This window comes from Lagenorhynchus albirostris, chromosome 14, assembly GCF_949774975.1.
Source record: "Lagenorhynchus albirostris chromosome 14, mLagAlb1.1, whole genome shotgun sequence".
NCBI classification, from domain to species: domain Eukaryota; kingdom Metazoa; phylum Chordata; class Mammalia; order Artiodactyla; family Delphinidae; genus Lagenorhynchus; species Lagenorhynchus albirostris.
Genome location: NC_083108.1, coordinates 39,922,054 through 39,946,054, shown reverse-complemented (window position 1 = coordinate 39,946,054; position 24,001 = coordinate 39,922,054). Strand labels below are relative to the sequence as shown.

The 24,001-nt window shown below is 35.1% G+C and overlaps 1 protein-coding gene across 6 annotated transcripts in view; it reads right to left on the bottom strand.

Annotated features, from left to right (window-relative positions):
- NOL4 (nucleolar protein 4) overlaps positions 1–24,001 on the bottom strand; it is a 394,246-nt gene that overhangs the window by 244,003 nt on the left and 126,242 nt on the right. For all 6 annotated transcript variants that reach the window (XM_060120683.1, XM_060120681.1, XM_060120684.1 and 3 more), the window contains 3 exons: positions 21,489–21,600; positions 20,352–20,464; positions 14,022–14,154 (listed from right to left, as the gene is read on the bottom strand). In XM_060120683.1, the coding sequence (XP_059976666.1) occupies positions 14,022–14,154; positions 20,352–20,464; positions 21,489–21,600 (358 nt within the window). The remainder of the gene's footprint in view (positions 1–14,021; positions 14,155–20,351; positions 20,465–21,488; positions 21,601–24,001) is intronic.

Here is a 24,001-nt window from a genome sequence, read left to right as displayed (position 1 = left end):
AAGGAGTAAAAAAAGACAGGTGACTACTCATTCATGTGCAAGGAAATCAACTAACTTCCTGTCCAATATTTGGCAAGAAAGACTGAGTCTAAGAGTTGAGTACATTTTCACTACAGAAGTAAGCAAACGAAGAAAAAATCTCAAAACACCATTTCAATTCAAAAACTACATTCTACTATATGTCAAACACTGTGCTGGCCTCCAAGGCAGTAAGCTAGGATGCACAAGATACACTCTGTTTCCTGCCCCCCAAGGCACTCCCCATCAAATAAAATGAGACTGATAAGAAAACCATTACACCATAAATTTATAATGAATAAAATGAAATATCCTTTCAACTGCTTTCTTTAATACCCTCCAACTGTTATTTCCTTCTATCAACCCACCATCTAATTATGATCTTTGTAAACCTAGTAAATAAAGATTTTTTTATGGTCAATTTAGCCATTTTATAACTGCTTTATCTCTCTATACAACTCTCTTGCAACAGCAGCTTCAAAGCCCTACTCAACACTGAGATTATTTTTGCCTAAAGGCTAAAACTTTTATAAAAAAATAATAGCTAGCTGACCCACATTAGAAACAAGAAATTTGTAAAGAAACACAGCATGGTGTTGGCTTTACAGTGAGAGCTTATAAAGGCTAGCCAAGCGATAGTAAAAGGAAATTAAAAAAATTAGAAAAAAAAGTTCGTTGCTCAAGACTTTCAAATTGGGAAAATTCAAGTGGTTCTGATTCTATAATATGGTAAAGACTCGTGGATTTATAGGTTCAAATTTTATTTGAATAAATTAACAAAGGATATGTACTTTCTAACATCTTTCCACTGTCATGTGAATTCTTGACCTTATTTATGCATTATCAGACAGATAAAAATCAATATTCAAGGACTAATGGGTCTAGCATCTTCTACTTGATTCCAGTAGAATTTTGGCCTCTCCCAGGGACACTGAAACATTGACCACTGGATCCATGTGTAAAAAAATTAATAAGCAGAAACCTCAATTAAAGAGTTGGGAGACCAGAAAGGGGAGCTCTCATACCCTGCAATGATAGCAGCACCCAATGGGAAGAAGAAAGATACCTCTTCTTTACTGGCACGAACTCAGCCAACAAAAACCCATGACTCTTTGTTGACTGTAGTCCTCCAAATTCCCTTTTCCCTTCTGTAAAAGAGTACTCCTTCCCTTGCATGTGGGGGACTTGTGTGAGGTTCCTCATGGCTAAAGATCCTAAATTATAATTGTATAATTCTCTGCTCCTCCTGAATAAACCCATCTTTGCTGGAGAAATTTCTGGCAGTCTATTTGTTTCACGTCGACGTCTTGGTGGCCGTACAGAGACCAGAGAAGACCCCTGAAGGCTCCTGGGCTGGTGGGCAAATGAGTGTGGTATCCATAATTGAGCCCATTGTTGCTCACTGCTTTCTTGCCAACCTTGAAGTTTGAAGGTATATCTTTCTCCTAGATCTGAGTTCACAACCTCTTTGTGTTTGAAGCTCTCCAGGCTGTATCTGAGATCTATTTTACGGTTTTTGTCTATCTGGTTAAGGCCTTGTTCTGTATGTGAGTACTCACTCAGTGCTACGGTCTGATTTTGAGATCAGACTGTTTCAACCAAAGCTGGCTGAGAAGCCATCTGCCCATTCCTTTGGGAACAGAAGCTGCTTCACTAAACCTGGGAAAGTTCAGCCATCCTGCTGGCCCATTCTTTTGGAATAGAGGCTGTTCTCTGGCAACTGGCTGGAAAGCCTTTGGTTCCTCCAGGACAGTGCTGTTTCCTTAGACTAGCTGGTGTTAGGCCTTAAAGGCTATTCAATTTGGAAACTGTTTAAGTTGGAAGCTGTCTGAATTGAGGTGTTTAAGCTGTAGGTTACTTAAGCTGTTTGAAAAGCGTTCTTTCACTCTAGAAAAAAACCTCTAAGAAATGGGATCTCAGTTATCTAAATATTTTGAGGGTGCCCCCACCAGACTATGGCCAAATTTATGCTTAAAAACCACGGTCTTTCCACATGTACATCTATAATTAAATGGACTAACTTGACCAAAGACAATTTAGAGTATCGAAGGCCATTATGGAGAACTTTGGAAATTACCAAACTTAATATCCTGAAAATGGAATTGGACTACATAACTCAAAAATTTCCAGAACTGAGTGGAATACTTATTTTGATTGGTATTTTCAGGCTTTCTAACATTATGAGGGGTCTAAAATTGCCTCTCTGAAAATTAAGGTTTTAAGATTAACTGAGGCAAGCAAATGATTAAAGAAAGAAAAATGGCTCCCAAAGCCTCAGGCTCTCCTTCCTTCAATTGTTTGTCTCAGGTTCGGCCTCTGGTGCCATCTTGCCTCTCTCCCTCAGTTGCTCATGGTCAGACTCCACCTCGAGCACCATCTTCCTCCTTCCCTCCTACTACAACTATGCCTCCTCTATGCCCTCAATTCCCCCCTACCAATTCTCTCCCATAACTTCCCCCTCTTTCTGAAGCTCTTTCCTCTCCCTTTTTCTCTACACTTACCAGGAGTTGCCCCTTTAGAATTAAACCCTCTGAGGATCCAGAGGCTAAACCCTTCCTTTCTTATATTCCCTGGACTAAAGCTTAACGGCGAGCCATAGCCCAAAATTTTCCTACAGTAACCAAAGATCTTCACGGACTTGCTGAGGAATTTTATATAGTCATTTAAACTTACCAACCTGGGTTCTCAGATTTGTATCAGTAGATCGTAAGCCTGTTGGTAAAGGCCAGGCCCAGCACTGGATGAAAACCACTAATTGGGAAAATCCTGAAAGGTCTCTGGAATTAAAATAGGGAGACCAGCCTGCTAACTTATATAGGATCAGGCTTGAACAATTGTTAGGCAACTTCATCAGGCAATTCGCAGGGCTTTTCCAAAGCTTGATTGGAACAAGATTCAGGCCTGCAAACAAAAATCCGATGAACCTGTTCATGACTTCACAATTGACGTCAGATTATTTTTAAAGAAAATTCTGGTCTTCTTTCAGATGTTGGTTCCTTCCGGGTAGCTTTTAACTCTATGCTTATTAAAGGGCTGAACCAGGACCTTTCCCTGCTAGTAAAAAGGACAGGATGGAATGGGAAGCTATGTCCACTCCGGATTCAGTTAATCTAGCAAAGCAGCTCTCTCACACCCTAGATAAGTCACCTAAAAGGAACACCACCAAAATTCTTAATCTTCACATCCAGCAAATGAAGACTCCTAAGCGAAACCAAAACCCTCTTAGTTTCTGCTATCATTTCAAAGAGCCAGGACATTAGAAAAGAGACTGTTATAAACTTAGGCACTTTAGGTGCTTTCTAACCAGTTTTTCTAACGTCCTGCTGTCTCTCAATGACAAGCCTCCAAAGAACTATGGGGATCTTCCCAATCCTCCCTCTTGATTGGCTTGGAGAAGGAGTTTTCCAGATTCAAGATGAATTTCTTCCAATCCTAACTGACACTGAAGCCACATTCTTCGTACTCAAACACACTGCTATAAAGCAGCCCCTGTCTCAGAATACTGGAACAGTTCTAGTGGGGATCCCTAATGAAGCTGTCTCTGAACCTACTCCCTTTTGTTTAGGCCCTTTGAGAAATATACATCCTTTTTTTCCCCTTTAGTTCCTCAGTCCCTATACATTGGTTAGGCTGGGAATTCTTAGGGAAGTATCATGCTGGGATTTTTTTTCTCCCAAAAGGGGTAAATCATTCTAGAATTTCACAGTAGTCATCAAGTAACCAACCAGGTGAATTAAATACCACTTGGGCGTATTTCATTTGTTTCCAGAGCTGATTCTGGAAACACTCTTTGTTCCCATTGAATTAGCTACCATACTCCTTATGGGAAAAATCTCCAAATGATACTGGCAAAATTCACAGCACACCTCCCATCAAAATTCAAATAGATCCCTCAAAACCTCCTCCCAGAATCAATCCATACCCTATAAGTAAAGCAGCCCTTCAAGGCATAAAACCTATAATAGAAGATTTCAAGGCTTAAGGCCTCATCATCTCTTGTAGTAGCCCCTGGTGCTACTATTCTACTGGTGCGAAAACCTAAGGGCTGAGGGTGAAGGTGTATCTAGGACCTCTAAGCAATAAACGATACTGTTAACCCTCTACACTCCGTTGTTCCTAATCCTCATGGGTTACTAATACCTATTCATTCCTACAAGAAGTAAATTCTTTACTGTAACTGATTTATACAGTGCATTGTTCAGTGTTCAAGTATTCATGAAGCTGGTCAATACCTTTTTGCCTTCACTTGGGAAGAAAAACAATTCACCTGGGCAGTAATGCCTCAGGGTTTTACTGAGAGTCCTTCTTATTTCTTGCAAATCCTGAAGGCTGATCTGGATGATATAAAGTTCTCTAGAGGTTCTGTTTTGTTGCAAAATGTGTACGATTCGCTTCTTTGCTCTCATTCTCAAGCCTCCTCACAGGAAGACTACATCCATGTGCTAAAGCTTTTAGCCTTAAGGGGACATAAGTTGCCAAAACAATTGCATTTTTTCCAAACCCAGGTTCAATATAGCATCTGATATCAGAACAAGGGCTACACCTAGATGCAGACAGGCTTCAGGTTGTCCTAAACTGCCCTAAACCCAAAGCTCAGTGCCAGCTGCAAGGCTTTCTCCGGCCAGTTAGTTATTGCTGAAATTGGATTCCAAATGTCTCTCTTATGGCCAAACCTCCATGTTTTACTAAAGAACAACAACCCTGACCCAATTCTATGGGAGTAACTGAATGGCACAGCCGTTAAAGGAGAGTTTGATGAACCTATTATCAGATGACCTTTGTTCGTTTTGTACATGAAAAGGAAGGAAATGCCCTTGGAGCACTTGCCCCAAAACATAGAGACCACCATCCACCCAGTAGGGTATTTCAGTCAGCAACTGGGCCCTGCCACACAGGGCTGGCTACTCCCCTTGTCTTAGAGCCATTACCACCACTGTTCATTTGGTTAAGACCATTAAGAAAATTGTTGTGGGACTTCTTTTCACCATTTCTGTACTTCACGCATTTTTGTACTATTTCTGTACCGCTCCTGAATTCTCATCACACTCATCATTTCTCATTCAGCCACCTCACCTCCTATGAAGTCCTTTTATTAACTGCTCTTCACATAACTCTTTTACATTGTAGCAACCTTAACCCTACTACTTGCCTCCCCTCTGTCACTGATGAAGTCCCTCACAACTGCTTAGCACTGATGAATCACCTCCTGACTCCTCGAGATGATCTACAGGAAACTCCTCTGGAGCAACCTTTTCACAGTGTGCTATCAGGAGGTGAAGACCTTATGCATTGCACCTTGTAACCTGGAGATTTCATCTACTGGAAAAAAACACCTCCTGAAGAACTCTTCAAATTCGAGAGAGATGTCCCTATCAGGTACTTCTAACTAACTCCTGTCTCACCAAATTCCCAGAAATAGATTCTTAGATTCAAATGACACACCTACAGAAAGCACTGAACCCTGAATGGACCTACACATCATCTGGTGACATGAAAGTAAAGATTTCCTGGAATTGAAGCAGGTGACATTTGATAGAATAACTTTCCTAAGATATCAGGACCAGGTCTGTTGGAAGATATCTGGACCAAACCTTTGATGGTGACATAACACTTCAGATGATATCTGATGTCTATGATCTTGATAACATATGGACCTTAGATAAACTGTGCCTGAGAGTTCCCCCTACTACCATTCCTCATTATTCAAATGTGACCTCAATAGTTTTCTAAACTGTGCATTTTCCTTCTGACATGAAACATTACTCCTAGGAAAGGTCCTTCTTGGAACTGAGGGACAAAAAGCGCTAAAACTAGAAAACTTTATGCTTGATCAGCGATGCGTTCAGAGAAAGAACTTGTTCAAAAGGGGGACATGAAAAAAAAAATAGAAACCTCAATTAAATAGGTTTGGGAGAACAAAAGGGGGAACTCTCATGCCCTGCAATGACAACAGAACCCAAATGGAAGAAGAAATACCTCACTTCTTTCCTTGGAAGGACTCAGCCAATGAAAAGCCATGGACTCTTTGTTTATTATAACCCTCCCAACTTTGTTTTCCCCTCTATAAAAACATTCTCCCTCCCTTGCCACTAGGGGACTTATTGCTACTTTGTATGTCTCACCATGATTGCAGACCCCAAATTGCAATTCTCTGCTAATCAGGAATAAACCCATCTTTCCTGGAGAAATATCTGGCAATCTATTTGTCTGGCAATCTATTTGTTTTAGGTCAACACATTCATGAACCAACAATCACTACCATGAAGAAAATGACAAACCACAAGAGCAATGCTTGAAAACAAAGAACTAAAACCCAGAAGTAAAATTCCAAATTAATTCGACATCCTTTAATGATCAGATTAGACTCTCCAAGGCAAGCCTGAAACCAAGTCAGTTTCCCCTGATTTTCCAGAGATCCAGGACCTAGCTAAGATTGGATTGGTCTCTGGGGTGTGCAAACTTCAGACTGAAATCAATAAGCTAAATTTCTATCAAGCACTCACTTATATGAAAAATCACTTACGTAATACAAGAATCAAAAAGCAGAATTTTAACCTAAGAGAAAAGTAAACTTCCAAATAATATGATGCTAAATGCAAGAAGAAAATAACATTCCCCACAAAAGTATACTAAATAAATGCATAATTCAGCATCTTTTTTCCATACTTATGCTTTATATGTAAGTCAAGTTGCTATTTCTTCTTCTGCTTTTGGAAATAGAGAATTACTACTTAAAAGCAATTTCAAATGATTAAATATACAAACACCAAGACACACATACACACACACACACACACACACACACACACACACACGCAAACACAGGCATACATAATATTACAAAAAAATCTAGCAAACAAAATTTCCTCTAATTCATAGTAACATTCTTTATAATTATCAATTTTCTTTATTTAGCTTATAATAATACTTTATATTTCTGCAAATTATAATATAATTACTTGTAGAGCAACTGCAATGAAGAGAAAGCTCTCTAAAAGCTTCATCAGCTTAACTACCTCAACCCAGAATAATTAATTCAATAAATTTACCATGAGAATTACTTTTTAATCAGGCATTAGAACAAGTTGTTCTAAGAAAAAACAGCAGCACTGTAACATTTTCATGTATTTTAAGTCCATAAGTGTATTCAGCTTAAAAATTGAGAACAGTAGCAGTGTTAAGAATAAACTGAAATTTGGAAGTCAAAAACTTTATTACACTTACGTAAAAAGAAAATAAATCAACACTCTTTTGACCATTTTTGCTTTATGCAAAGTTTCCTAAACAATTAGAAACAGTTAAAAGAAAATAAAGTTGTAGAACAAAGAAAATGACTTACACAAGCAAACAAATTTTAATAGCTTTTCTACTTAAAACTCACCATCATTAAAAATTAATTACTAAATTTAATTTTCTATTATGTATACTGTTTTACATCATTTTTATTAAAAACATGTTTTATTAGATTTTCCAACTAAATTAAATGGCGAATAGTAGTTGTTTTATTGCTGGTTTGTATACTTTAATAATTACCAGAAACTATTCTATTCAGCTAAATTAGATGCAGTTTTAGTCACAAACATATTTTTACTAAAATTGTATTAACACGTACACAGAGAAGTAAAAAAGTATTGTGTGTGTGTGTTTTCTTAAGTCCAAGGTGTACAATATTCAGATAGATCAGACTGCAAACAGACTATAAAACATAATAGACTAGTAGAAGGATGTTTTCAAAAGTAATAAAAAATGCAGTATGCAGCAACTTTCATAATTAAGAAAACAATGTTAACTGAAACGCATAGAAACTTGCACAATCCTCACTCAGAAAGTGACTCAGAAGGTACCACTGACCAAAAACAGCATTTGAGCATCTGAACTACACCCACCTGACTCAAATCTGTTGTCATCTTCACATTCCAAAACTGCCAGGTAGAAATGTGAGGAGCATCTTCAAAAGTATAGTCTGGAACATCAGCACCACCCTTTTCCCCACACCTTAGTCATCCCATCTGAGGTGGGTCCCCTAGATCTGTATTTTAAAAATAAGTTCCCCAGGTAGGAGTCTATGCTGTCAGCTCAGCAGATAATCTAAACAAGGACAGAAAAAAAAGTGCAATGGCCACTACAATATCACTTTACCCAGTTATTTACCTCCCAACTAAATTGCTATTTTTAAATTTACTCCCTTCCATGTTTACACTCAAAACAAGACTATGGTCATCTTAAAAGTGTACTAGTCAAGATACACAATATTTGCTGTACATGTGTATGCATCACTGTTCTGAAACAATATATTTTGAAATATATTCCAATTTCAGAAACATTTTGCTTTCATAATTTTCATGTTCTATTTTATTTTAAGTTATTCTAGAGCTTAAACTATTAGGTTCAGTCAATATGGCAAGTTCATATGGTTCAACCTAATACATCATGTTCATGTTTGGACATTAGAATTCAAAATATTTACCTACTACTCGGAGATAATGCAGGTTTGGTTCTAGACCACCACAGTAAAAATGAATACTGTAATAAAGCAAGTCATATAAAATTTTTGGTTTCCCAGTGCATATAAAAGTTATGTTTACACGATACTGCAGTCAATTAAGTATGCACTAGCATTACATCTCAAAAAACAATGTACATACCTTAACTTAAAAATACTTCATTGCTAAAAAATGTTAACTGTCATCTGAGCCTATGATTAGCCAATCTTTTTGCAATAGTAATATCATTGATCACTGAGCTTTTGCATCAAAGATCACAGACTGCATATCACTATAACAAATATAATAATAATAAAAAGGTTTGAAATATTACAAGAATTACCAAAATGTGACAGAGACACAAAGTGAGCAAATGCTATTGGAAAATTGGCACTGATAGACTTGCTCAACACATGGTTGCCACAAACCTTCAATTTGTAAAAAAAAAAAAAAAAATCTGCAAAGCACAATAAACTGAAGAGCAATAAAATGAGGCATGGCTGTATTTAATTACCTATAATATATCAATAGCTTATATGAATTATTACTTAATTTTCACTAAACTGATATTTATGTAAAAAATTTACCTGCTCTTAGCAGTGAAGTAAGACCTAAAGTTCTTCTAAGTCTATTATAATTAAGCATTATTGTAAGACATATATATATATATATGATTATATATACACACACAGTATTCTAATATTTGTATGCACATTAGCCAATATATTCCAATTCATTTTTTCCTGTTTATCAAAAATGGCCTAACCAATTGAAGCATATCAAAACATTTCTAGAATACAAACATTATACAGAAAGAGGGAGATTTTCAAATTCTGGCAAATGAGCTATGCATTTCTAAATGATATTAGAATTATCAAATACATCTTTGAATGAAAAAGTTGCCTTAAATACATTATTTACAAGTCCATCATGGGTAGAAATTCAAGTAAATGTTGATGAATGCTTTAAGAGAAGTCTTAACTCTCAAGTCTTTCTCCATTTTTGTTGTTTCTAGACATTACAATGCTTTGCTTGGCACATGGAACATTGTTAATTTTCAATGTACAAACAAGTCATTGTTTGATACATTAGTGAAATACCAAATATCGCAAAACAAAATTATGTTAAAAAATATATCTACATAACTTCATTGAGTCGAGAGACAAGGCAAATTCAACACATTCTCCTAAGGGATATATATCCTGTAATGTCACAACCAAAACAAAACAAAATGAGGGCCAAAGAGAAATGTATACTTTTTTTTTCTATTGCAGTCCCTTACTTTTAAAGCTGATTCAGCTGATGTGCAAAGAGTTGAAGGTTTCGACTTCCTTTTGTGTTCCTATAATCTTAAAAAAATTGGCAAAAGGGAAAATACAATTTGTTGTGACTTAAAAATACAGAAATCGTTTGCTGGTAATAACCTAATAATATTTTTTGAGTTTCAGAAAGCACACATAGGGGCTTCCCTGGTGGCGCAGTGGTTAAGAATCCACCTGCCAATGCAGGGGACACGGATTCGAGCCCTGGTCCAGGAAGATCCCACATGCCGCGAAGCAGCTAAACTTGTGTGCCACAACTACTGAGCCTGCACTTTAGAGCCCGTGAGCCACAACTACTGAGCCCACGTGCCACACCTACTGAAGCCCATGCACCTAGAGCCCGTGTTCCACAACAAGAGAAGCCACCGCAATGAGAAGCCCATGCACCGCAACGAAGGGTAGCCCTCACTCGCTGCAACTAGAGAAAGCCCGCACACAGCAACGAAGACCCAACACAGCCAAAAATAAATAAAATAAATTTAAAATATATAGATATTTAAAAAAGCACATATATTCCCTTATAAAAAATGTCAACAGTATACAGTATGCTATTAACTCAGAAAAGCAATTAAAATGGTTCTTAGAAAAGTATTTCTCTATAAGAAGTTGAATATTTATTTTGCACTGTATCTTTGTTTCTAAATCTGACACTTTTGCCAGACATCTTTTAATAAACAACCTAAGACAACAACAAAAAATAAATCAGCTGTTTTTAGACTGTACAAATTCAGAATAAATAATTGATTAAGAAAAAAGAATACTATTTTGAGCTAATCCATGTTTCCACAAATTTCTAGGATCTGAGATTGGAAGACAGAAGTCTTAAGTGACAGTATTCCTACTTATAATCCATCGAAATGGATGGCAGAACAAGAACACTTACAAACTGATGAACATTCGAGTACAGAGCACCTTTAAGCTTTTTGAACCAGGAGCGCTTTTTGGAATTCCATCGACCCCAGCCACTATAGAGCAGAGCCTCTTTCACAGTAAGCCCCTTATATTCCACCGCAGCTTAAAGGAACTCACGCTTTCATGAGTAACTCAAATAATTATACAATCTTTAAATGATTTTAAACTAAAGGCATTATTTTAAGACTGCAAAAAAGTTTTAAATAGCATAATATATTTTACTCAAAAAATGGGTGAGGTGGTCAAAAGGTAAAAACTTCCAGTTATAAAATAAATAAGTCCTAGGGCTACATTGTACAGCATAGAGTTAATAAGACAGTATTGCATATTTGAAAGTTAGAGAGTAGATCTTAAAAGTTCTCATTACAAGAAAAAACAATTGTAACTATATGTGGTGATGGATGTTAACTAGAATTATTGTGGTGATAATTTCAAATTGTTATGTTGTGTATCTGAAAATAATATGATGTTATATGTAAATTAGATTTCAATTTTTTAAATGAGGGTAAAATGCTTCCTATGCAAAGATTCAAAGTTTCTGTGCATTTTCTATCTTCATATTTTCATTGAGTTAGGGGAGCATTATACAGTTAAAATAAGCGAAAGAAGTTGAATATTATACATCAATTGACACATTTTTCTGTTTACCAAATTCCTCATTCTGGTTTGTGTCTTCTTCACCCTTACCTAATTATCTAGCCTGGTGGCAAGATATTTCCATTCTTTTGCTCCCTTTCCCCAATATGCATAAGATAATTATATTTCCGAAATGATCTATATTTTATATTCTTTCTTTCCCTTGGTATTGAATAGATTTCAGATCTTTTATAACCATAGTGAGATGAACACTGAAAAAGTTTTTTCTATTTTATAGAAATATGCGTCCAATAACACATTGTTATACTTACTTGTGTTATAATTAGTGGGAAGGATTCCTAAAAAATCACAATATGCTATTTCAATTTCTTTACAATAATATCTTAACAGTAATCACTTAGTGTTAATGAAAATAGAACATTTAAATTCAACCTTCAAAAGTTTATATTGTTCATATTTTACGAATATTAAACTGGAGTTTCAGGTGTTAAAAAATGAATTTCTCTTACAATATGAATTTCTCTTACAATTTCTCCAAAGACTTCAGACACATCTAATCCAAGGCTGCAGAGAAAGGAATTTAACTGCCAAGTCAAAATAAAATAATGCTCTAGACTACACTGTCCAATAAAGTAGCCACCCGCCACACGTGGCTATTGAAACAGAAATCAACATTAATTAAAATTAAGTCAAATAAAATCAAAATTAGTCTCTCCATGTACTAGTCAGATGTGAAGTACTCAATAGCCATAGTGACTATCGGTACTGGACAGTGCAAATAGAGAACATTTCCACAATCTCAGAAAGTTGATTGAGCAGTGTTTCCTAGACTTTCCTTCTCAAGGAGAAGTGTGAAGAGAAGTCACTGAACATGTAAGGGAAGGCTTAGGCTTAGGTTGGAGAAGGAACAACTAGATAAGTCCTTAACCTTGAGGCATACATCAATGTATGATGAGAAAGTGCTTTCTCCTAAGAGGAAGCAATATTTGACATTATTCCACTGCATTGTATTGATATAGATTTATATCACATCAGCTGTCCCCTAGCCAAAGATCCACCATAAACAAATCAATCAAGAAAACAAAGAATTTCTGTCATAAGAGATATCCTCTTATTATTTATGGTCCTAAAAAATTAGGGAATAAAAAAGATGATGGTATAAACAGGCAAAATACATGGATAAATATTAATAGAGTGTGATATATATATAGTTATTAGTTATATACAGTTATATAGTTATTATTTTTATATAGTTACATAGTTACAGTGTTTTTTTTATATATATATATATATATATATATATATATATATATATATACACACACACACACACACACACATATATATAGAGAGAGGGAGGGAGTTATTCCATCATCCTGGTGCTACACATTTTCCATTAAAACTTAAAATCTGAAGATCTACTAATATTTTAGAAGAAAAAAAGTAATTTATACCCACACCAGAAGAACTACATTCTTAAAAATTTCCCAAATAAATGTCATTTCTATTGCAATAGCTATTTTATTATGTAGTGAATAATATATGATTTTAAAATCGCTGATGATCAGTGTACTGCTTCTTCCTCGTAACTCATGCCAACAAGGACACCAACATCTTTTAGACGCATCTGAAGTGGGAACAAAAGCCCCCTTGCCTTTTTAAAGACTTTTTGTATGCTTAAAATTAGGGATTTCTAATATGACAACATAAGAACACAAACAGCAGCTAGAAATGCAGCAATCTTTTGTAAGCAGTTTTTAACAGCAAGTGTCAGAGAAAGCAAGGAAAGATCTTTTTTTGTTCTCAACAGATGTAGGCACAAAAATACACAGCCAGAAAGCTCATTTAAACTTGCTAATTACAGGAATAATAAACTAATTTTGAATAAAACTGGACAATTTCCTTCTATTTGTAACCCTGAATTTTCATCCACAATTACCCAAGTAAGGTACATTTACTTGCATACATAATTTTATATTTACATACATAATTTTATATTTATAAAGACAAAAATCTACAAGGATAGTTTTAAAAGATCTCTGGATATATTAGACCTAAAGTGTTAACTGCTAAGTCTACTTTCTCTACACGTCCAGTTTTCTCTACTTTAACTGTTCTATCAAGAAGAGTAGGATGACTCAGGAATCTTCAATGGACCCAGGAATAAAAGATCACCATCTGTCCTTCCTTTACAGCTGAATAAAATAGCTCAAAATCGCAGCAAAAATCTTCTTACCCAGCAAAATCCCTATGGTAAAACTGTCCTTTTATAGCAATTGTTTTTGGCAAAAACTTTGTCTTTTAGTAAAATTAAAACATCCAAATTAATCTTTTGACCATTTTTAAACTCTTAATTCAGTCAGGAGAATAATGGCCCAAGAAACCAAAGCCAGAAGACATCACAGAAACCCAAACTACATTGATAGAACTCATTTTAAGTTCAGACAGCAAAACATGGGCAAGCCTGGATTTTATAACCAGTATTTGCAGTTTTAAACCAAGTATTGATACTTGAATCTAAAGATAATGAAGCGGATAATATAACCTGAGTGCACAGAAAAAAAGTCTCCATGGAAACAGATAAAAAATTAACACAAGAATAAGAAGTTGTTTTAACAAATTCTGATTCAGGTTTTTGTTAATGTTTTGTTTTGTTTATTTGTTTGTTTGCTCAATTTGAAAGCCTTACCATCCTGCTGGCCGTGAAGAGCCTGGGGACTTTGCATCCTTTCCTCAAGATTGGAGCTAAGGTCAGAGTTCACAGCTGACATCCGTGTTGAATCACTCATATCAAATTCGTCACTTTCTATTGAACTTTCATCCTGAAAATTGTTTTAAAATATCATCAAGTATCATAAAATATAATACATTCAGATAATGACCATTTTATCTATAGGGTCAATTAAAATTTAGCCAGTTAGTAAGCTTTTACAGAACTCAGTAAATTGTTACACATGAATAGATTCTTGAAATAACAAATAAGAAATTTGAAAACGTGTGAAGATTCAATGTTCTATGTAAAAGATGTAAAACATAAAATAATGTATTTAGGAAGGACGTAGTTGAGGAATTATCTGAATAGTGAAAGAATGGATTTTTTTTAATTAGTAAAAAACTTCCTAAAAGAGTCAATCACAAAACATAGCATAAAAAGAAATACATGTTTTAAGTTTTTAAATAAATGACAATAAAATATTATAAGCAAAAATCTGACACTGCAATAAAAAATCTTAACTAAAAATTTTTCGTTGGTAAACAAAATGGAATCTAAAAACAGACAAACTTACATGGCTAGATTCAAAGTCCACATTTGCTGGAAAACAAGTTAATCTTAGCACAACCTTTCTTTCTTTACAAGGGAATATAAATGGCATTGCAACCACAAAAAGTTCAAGGTAAAAGTGTGCAAGATCCATTTACCAAAAGCCAGATCAGCAAATGGCTAAGTTACCAAAAGGCAAGTTTGCCAAACGGTCAATTCATCAAAATCTCTCAAATATTAACTTAAACCAAATCTATGCTATGTTGCTATAGTCATTTCCTTGAAGCAAACTCCTTTTTTGCTTTGGAGAACTGATTTTTGGACAAATGCTGTGCTTATGTAGGCAGGAAGGCCTTAGAAACCTGTGTAAAATATCATAAATGTTTAATTGAAACCACCAGGTTTAACTTCAATTTATAAACATTTGATCTGAAAGTCTAACATTAATGTAATGATTACCAGTAGCAGTAGCAAATTTATATTTGCTTACATACTTCATCTTCATCACAGCCTGTGAGTTAGGTGCCAGCATTTACCCAATTTTACAGATTGAGAAATTGAGGCACAGAGCTGTTAAGTAATTTATTATACTATTATATACCAGAACTGGGATTCATTATGATGTCTCCCAAACTTAAGAAAAGAGCTTCTTTGAATAGGAAGAGTTCCCCTGGCTTCATAAATGACATCTTGGCATCAGCAAAGAAGTTGCTATGGTTAAGGTACAGGAGCATTCTAGCAGACTTACAACGGGCATTCTGATCCCTAGGTCAGGCCCAGGTGATTTGGGTGTTCTTCCCTTACCTAAGGTCTGATTGTGTCTGGGTCTACTGAGTAGCACTAGCTCTTCATTAATTCAGCGAGGAAATGCCACCCTGGGAGGCCTCTGGGCAATCAGCCACACAGACTTCTCCCAGCCATGTGCCCTCTCAGTACATTATGTTATCTCCAATTCTAAATTCTAAGAAAATCCAAAGCATCTGAAATATTAAATATATATGTTCAAAAGAGAAGAAAAATAACAGAATTCAGTGTACACATCCATGTTATCAATGTGTACCATATACATATATGTACATATATACACACACATAGCTAGATGATATAGATATCCATTATATACACTCTATATAGTGTCTGTAATATCACAGTGTTTTAGAGCACATTCTCTGGAACCAGACTGCCTGGATTCAGATTTATACTCTGCCACCTATTAGATGTGTCTCCTTAAGCAAATTACCTAACATTTCTGTGCCTCAGTTTCCTCACCTATAAAACAGGAGAAATAATAGTATCAATCTCATAGGGCTATAAAATGATTGAGGGGCTATAATATATCTAAAGTAGTTAAAACAACGTCAGATCCATAATAAGCACAAAACTGTTTGCTATTGTTATATAGAATATGTAACAAATTCTACAGTATATAAGATTCATATTTATTATATGAACACATACAAAAATAAATGTAATGGTAAAGATGATCAATATGTGTTTATAAAGTAGCTGTGGATACTATATGAACATAGTCTTTATAAAAGCATTTATTATATACCCTACAAAGAGCTAACTAGATGTAATCTAGTAAAATACTGTTTCCATGGTATGTGTATGTGTGTGTACGTACACACACAACCATCTGAGATATATGAGATATATGTATATATATGTGTGTCTATGTGTAAAAGCTATATGTGTGAGGCTATGTGTGTGTATGTTTAAGAAGATCTAGACACAAAGATTGAGGCTGCAGTTTCTGTTCTATAGAATGGTTAATACAAACTGCACACTATGGCTAATCAATGTAGCTAGTGTGACTAAAGAACTGACAATTTAATTTTAGTTAATTTGAATTAATTTTTATTAAATTTAAATATCCCTGTATGTCTAGTGGCTACCATGTTGGACAGTGCAGATTCAACATTCCTCACCGTTGGATATTTCCAACCATCACTATTAGCAATACAATAAACATCCTAACACTTAAATTGTTTTGTGCAACAAATTCCTTAGTATAAATTTTTAGTCAAAGCATATAAATAACTTTTTAAAGTTTTAAAATAATTATTGCCAAACTCTCCCCCAGAAAGTTTGTTATGGTTTAAACTCTCATCAACAGTTTGTAAGAAGGTCAACTGACCTTACTTTGGATACAGTATTTTGTAATTTTAAAGGGATTCCCATTCTTGGCCTTCTTTATCTCTCTGAATAGCATTTAGTATTGTCCTATATAAATATTTTCATTATTTCATTATTTCATTATTTACTTCCTTTATTGTCTGTTCTCCCACCACCACTAGAAGATAAGCTTAATAAAGGCAAGAATTTTGTCAATTTATTCACTGTTTATCTCCATTACCTATAAGAGTGACAGTTACAGAGAAGGTACTCAATAAATATTGATTGAAGTAATTGAATAAACATTTATTAAAATTTAACTCATCACAAAGGAATATCTTACTTGATTTCCATTTTAACATGACTTATGTTACTTAACCACCTTCCTTTCTTTCAATAATCACAATTTCAAAAATTTCATAAATAATCTAACTCATCATTTATATGAATAGTTTTAAGACAGTGTACACCCAAGTTAGCATTTTTGAAATGTAAAGATAAGAGTTATTTTCCTAACCCAGTTATAATTTAAAAGGATCTGTCTCTCTTATGTGAAACATTTAGGATTTTTTAGAAGCCAGAAGGGTTTAGCATATGTGGACCCTACTGCTGGCACAAAGTTAATCTTACTTTTTGGCCTAGAAATAAACAGATCAATATCTACATGAGTTTCCTACAAATAATTTGACAGCTCTAACTAGTTTATGAGTTTTTAAAAAAGATTTTCCATTATGTGATGACTCATGGGAATAATATTTTTATTCTCAGGGATGGATAAACAGTAATATTTTCTTAATTGTCTTTCCTGTCTTTGAATGATCTTATTACTAGTTATTCAATCATTTATATACAGCTATCTAATAATATGGAATCTGATACTGCCACTGCACTAATACAGATATTCTTACAGAGTGTACTTTTCATAAAATCTTGAGATAAAACAATTTTATAAACATAGATTTGAGATTAAACCTGCTCACACAAAGAGGAAAATCAAAAATTTGATTTCTGGGCTTCTCTGGTGGCGCAGTGGTTGAGAGTCCACCTGCCAACGCAGGGGACATGGGTTTGTGCCCTGGTCCAGGAAGATCCCACACGCCGCAGAGAAGCTGGGCCTGTGAGCAATGGCCGCTGAGCCTGCGCGTCCAGAGCCTGTGCTCCGCAGCGGGAGAGGCCTCAGCGGTGAGACGCCCGCGTACCGCAAAAAAAAAAAAAAAAATTGATTTGTGTTTTATGAACAAAGTTAACAAAGTAATTGTAAAAGAATTTAATCTTTGATAAAGGAGGCAGGAATGTACAGTGGAGAAAGGACAGCCTCTTCAATAAGTGGTGCTGGGAAAACTGGACAGGTACATGTAAAAGTATGAGATTAGATTACTCCCTAACACCATACACAAAAATAAGCTCAAAATGGATTAAAGACCTAAATGTAAGGCCAGAAACTATCAAACTCTTAGAGGAAAACATAGGCAGAACACTGTATGACATAAATCACAGCAAGATCTCTTTTGACCCACCTCCTAGAGTAATGGAAATAAAAACAAAAATAAACAAATGGGACCTAATGAAACTTCAAAGCTTTTGCACAGCAAAGAAAACCATAAACAAGACCAAAAGACAACCCCCAGAATGGGAGAAAATATTTGCAAATGAAGCAACTGACAAAGGATTAATCTCCAAAATTTATAAGCACATGATGCAGCTCAATAACAAAAAAACAAACAAACCAATCCAAAAATGGGCAGAAGACCTAAATAGACATTTCTCCAAAGAAGCTATGCAGACTGCCAACAAACACACGAAAGAATGCTCAACATCATTAATCATTAGAGAAATGCAAATCAAAACTACAATGAGATATCACCTCACACCAGTCAGAATGGCCATCATCAAAAAATCTAGAAACAATAAATGCTGGAGAAGGTGTGGAGAAGGGAACCCTCTTGCACTGTTGGTGGGAATGTAAATTGATACAGCCACTATGGAGAACAGGATGGAGGTTCCTTAAAAAACTAAAAATATAACTACGATATGACCCAGCAATCCCACTACTGGGCATATACCCTGAGAAAACCATAATTCAAAAAGAGTCATGTACCAAAATGTTCACTGCAGCTCTATTTACAATAGCCCAGAGATGGAAACAACCTAAGTGTCCATCATCGGATGAATGGATAAAGAAGATGTGGCACATATATACAATGGAATATTACTCAGCCATAAAAAGAAATGACATTGAGCTATTTGTAATGAGGTGGCTAGACCTAGAGTCTGTCATACAGAGTGAAGTAAGTCTGAAAGAGGAAGACAAATACCACATGCTAACATATATACGGAATTTAAGAAAAAAAAATGTCATGAAGAACCTAGGGGTAAGACAGGAATAAAGACACAGACCTACTAGAGAATGGACTTGAGGATATGGGGAGGGGGAAGGGTAAGCTGTGACAAAGCGAGAGAGAGGCATGGACATATATACACTACCAAACGTAAGGTAGATAGCTAGTGGGAAGCAGCCGCATAGCACAGGGAGATCAGCTCGGTGCTTTGTGATCACCTGGAGGGGTGAGATAGGGAGGGTGGGAGGGAGGGAGACGCAAGAGGGAAGAGATATGGAAACTTATGTATATGTATAACTGATTCACTTTGTTATAAAGCAGAAACTATCACATCATTGTAAAGCAATTATGCTCCAATAAAGATGTAAAAAAAAAAGAATTTAAATATATCTCACCAAATAATGCTGTATTTAAAAATAAATACTTAACCGTATTTCCTGTTCTATAGAAATTTCAGAAAGGAGAGAATGTATTAGCCTGAGAAACTATCCCTAATATAGTTACTCTGAATGTGTATATTAATTAATGGCTACTAACTAGTTAACAAGGATTTACTAAGCCCATATTGTTATAAGTGTTTTGGGGAATATACACAGGGTATATATATATAACTTAGTCCCTGCCTTTGAGATACTTCAACGAAACTGGTGAGTTAATTAATATTTTAGGGAAGAATATTTAACAAATATGCATTTAGTATCTAATATACGCCAACAAGCACATTGCTAGACTCTTACTATACAAATTAAATAATTTGAAACATCAAAAAAATCTCTAGTTAAGAAGAATCACCACAAATTGTAGAAAATGCAGAGAAGTAGACAAACAAATACTTAGGATAATGATTAACTGAAAAACAACTTTAAAATATACACAAGATTTGGATGGTGGGGAAATGGTTATATTTGAAATACCTATGAAATTGAACTTTCTGATTTCCAGGTAAAATAGCCTTAGTACTAAAACTTCCCTAGATACAGACTTATTTGGAATACTCTCCCCTGAACTTTCTAGCACTTTACCTAGGTTTAGCTCGATGGTGGGCTACTAAGGAAAATGAATGTTTCTGGGGAATGAGCAAATTCCCACACAGCACTAAGGCAGAAGTGGTAAGATAGGGTATCTCTGTTGAGCACTAGAAATTTCTGCATATTTCTCTATCTGTGCAGTCCTAGTGACACTCTTTTCATTAAAAATAAATAAATTACCATCTTCAAAGTGCCGTCCTGCTTAACACAACAGTCATGGTTATCAAACCTCATTCTGAGTCGTGATATAAGTGTAGATGTTTCCATTTTACCTCGTCTTGCTGTGAGTTTAGCAGCTGCAGTTTCATGTGCTTCATGTAGGCCATGGTAATTGGCATGTTGTAGTCAATCATGCTGGTCACCAAAGTGGGAGGTTTTCCATTATCTGGAATAAAACATTTTTAATGGGTAATGAAAGTGATACTGCATTCTACCTGTAATTTCAGAATGATCCAATTTGTTCAAATTGAAATAAGATTCTAGATACCAAGTGTTTAGGAGATTGGTAACATCAGAGATGGATCGTAGAAAAAATAAATAACTGGTAAGATTCAACAAAGGTGTTTTGGGACAAATTAGCACTATGGATAAATCTGTTATTTCTAACTACAAGGGGAGATTTTTGATATCCTGGATAACAATGAGTGACACTAATAGAGTGATTAAACAAAATTATTGGTATTTTTGTATTTTTCTCCTTTGCTGCACACTTACTTTTTTTTTCTTTGGTTGTGCCGTGTGGCATGAGGGATCTTAGTTCCCTGACCAGGGATCAAACCCGTGCCCCCTGCAGTGAGTCTTAACCACTGGACTGTCAGGGAAGTCCCCAGATTTGCTTTCTACACGGACTACTTGACCACAAGAGGAAATTTACTTTTTATTTTTTGCTGTTCCACCCATTCTCCAACACAAGGGAATAGGCTAGCCTAAATGTATCTTTGAGATTAATCTCTGAGAGAAACTCATACATTAGGAAAATAATCTAAATAATTTTTAATGAAAGCCAAAGCCAAACTATAACTTTTCTGTAAAAATTTTCGGTGAAGCAACTCCATACTATTCATTACTTTCAGAAATAAGAAATTGGTAGATTTAAAAGAACACAGATGGAACATCAATTTCCTTGCTGAAAATATCTAAAATACCATGAAATACACACAATAAATGAAAATTAAATATTATTATAGGAAAAAAGTTATTTGCTACAGTCAAAACTGCTTTTCTTCTGAGAAAGGACACTGAGTTGCTTTGTAGTGAATCTTCAACATTCACTGTCTCCTGCTTGAATACATGAGACGATCTGACTTGTTAAACTGTTTCTGTCTACCACATTCTTATAAAAATGTGGGATATAAATTGCCATTATGAATAAAATTACTTGAAATCTCACTATTTGACACTGCGGCTACCTTTATGATCTGTTCCATCTGGGTTTAAATGCATTCTTTTCTGGCACTCTGAGCAGCTCATTAGAAACCGTGTCACCGCTTCTCTTGGTAGGAAGGCATAGCTCTCTGAAATCTGAAATGATTCACAAAATAGAGGTGTTATTATATAAGCTGACTGGGCATGATTCAACAGAAGTGATCATTGTATTTCCAAATAAGACGCATTATTCCATAATGGCAGGAAGCACAATGAAAGCATGCACTGCATATCATGCATCATTTCAAGAAATATCTATCCAACTTGATTGCATGTCTCTTAATAATTGCTAATAATGCAATGTGGAGGAAAAAAATCAACCACATCTGGATGGAGAACTGTTTATATTTCTGCATTTCTTTTAGGAAAAATAATCCCAGTGTACAGATACTCTAGTGAATTTTCCTTATTAAAATCTGTCCACGATTGTTTTGGCAATTGAATTTATTGCTAGCACCATTAAAATTTTATCCAATTTTACATATATTTTTTAAAATTTAGCCCCAAGGTGAAACAGTAAACTTTGGATTTTGCAGTAATAAGCATTTCTTCATTATTGCTTTTCAAAGTACTTTAAGGAAAGATAAAAAATAATCTGAACAGAACTCCTGTATCTATTTACTGCAGTGAATCATCCCTTCCACAGAAAATGACACACTTGGAATGCATTCTGGCCACCTATTTCAGTTGCTATTTTATGTCAGTTTTTCATAATTTATGTCCACAATAGTTCACACTGATTGTCAGAGCCAGCTTTTCCAGTGCCCTATACAGAGCTTCTCTTTTCAGAACCATGATCCAGAATCAAGTTAGAAATCAATACTCTTGTCAGTGATTCTTTAAATATTACCTTTTCAAAAACCAAGGTATTTCTCTCAAGAAAGCAAAGATTTCTAAAGTGAAACTGACAGATTGTTAAACATCTCTAAATAAAAGCTGACGGTGCCGCTAAGAAGTCTGATGCAGGGCATTAGTTTTCCACCATACTGTCACTGACACTGGTCCATGAAATATGAGGTAAGCAAAAGGAATAAATGAGTTGTAAATCAGACATAATTGCCATAGACGATTCCTCAGGTGCATGCAGAGCTGTTATGAACGTTGATGTATTTTAAGCTTGTAGAAGGAAGGAAAATATGCACCTTGCATATAATTGAGTGCAAATCTGCGCCAATTCCATTAATGGTGATGGGGTTAACTTTTGCTGGAGCACAGCATCGAGGAAACCTCACATATTAAAATCCAAAATTGTAAAGCATATTTTTCCCTGATTTTCATGTGAAAATCAGTTCACATCGCTTAGTCTATCTCTTTGACTCTCAGGGAAAAGAAGCCGTAAGAATGTCAAAGAGAAGGAACAAGTCTACAATTAAAAATCTGCCATGGATGATTCGTACACAGGCAATCCACAGTCGACTCTACTGGGACTGGAATATGAAACTGACGTTTAATATAACTATCATTTGCAAATTAAGGTGATGTCCAGTTTAAAAAAAAACAAACTTCCTTGTACTATACAAGGAATTGCGGGAGAAAAGAAGCAGAGCAATTTGAAAGTATTTCATCAAAATATTTTATATAAGCTATTGAATAAAGAAATACATAAATGCAATATAAATGTTCATTCATTCTCGGTCACTCTCTTTGTCTCTTCACACAGGCACACACACACACACACAAATTTGATTCCTATTCATCTATTTTTACAGAGGGAACTAACACTTTAATCTGATTTATTTATCTGATTAGAGATCATTTTTTCCGACTCTCTGAAAACCTTTTTTACAATTATTCAGAAGTTAAGTCTCTGATTCATGCCCAGTCTGATACTTCATATTTTAACTCACATGGAATTATAATCCATGGGAACTAATAGAGCTGACCAGTAAATTCATTAACAAACAGTATTTGAGAAGAATGCTCCATTGATTTTCATAGAGGATTTCTATTAAGGCTCTTCTCTCCTTAAATAAAAGAGAAACCTTCAATTGAAAAAAAATGGCCAACTGGTGGAGTTAAAGAGATGCTGCATTTGCTTCGACACAATCTGCCCTTTTCTCAGTGCTAATAAAGCACTTATGTAGAAATCCCTTCTAGAGAGCTTTATCATTGACCTGACTCAATTGTATTATTTGTCCTAGCACTACTTAGCTCCAAATCAATTTTTTCTTGGAATCATTAATCATATTATATTTCCTTTACACTTTTACTCTGAAAAACAGGTACTTGTATTGACCACAAATATAAGTGGATAAATATGCTATGTGTACATGTGTGAATGAAATATATAAAGTCCCACCTTGTATCTTAGAAAAGATTTTTCAGTAAGTATTATATCACATTGTTCTCTGTGGTGTTATTCTGGGCACTATATGTTATATAAGTGGATAAAATCCCTTATTTGGGGGTACTTTCTTGGTGTTCAGAACCCACTTATAGGGAGACCTGCTGAGATACCCCACTCTCATCAGATCTTTTCTATCCCACCTCATGTTCA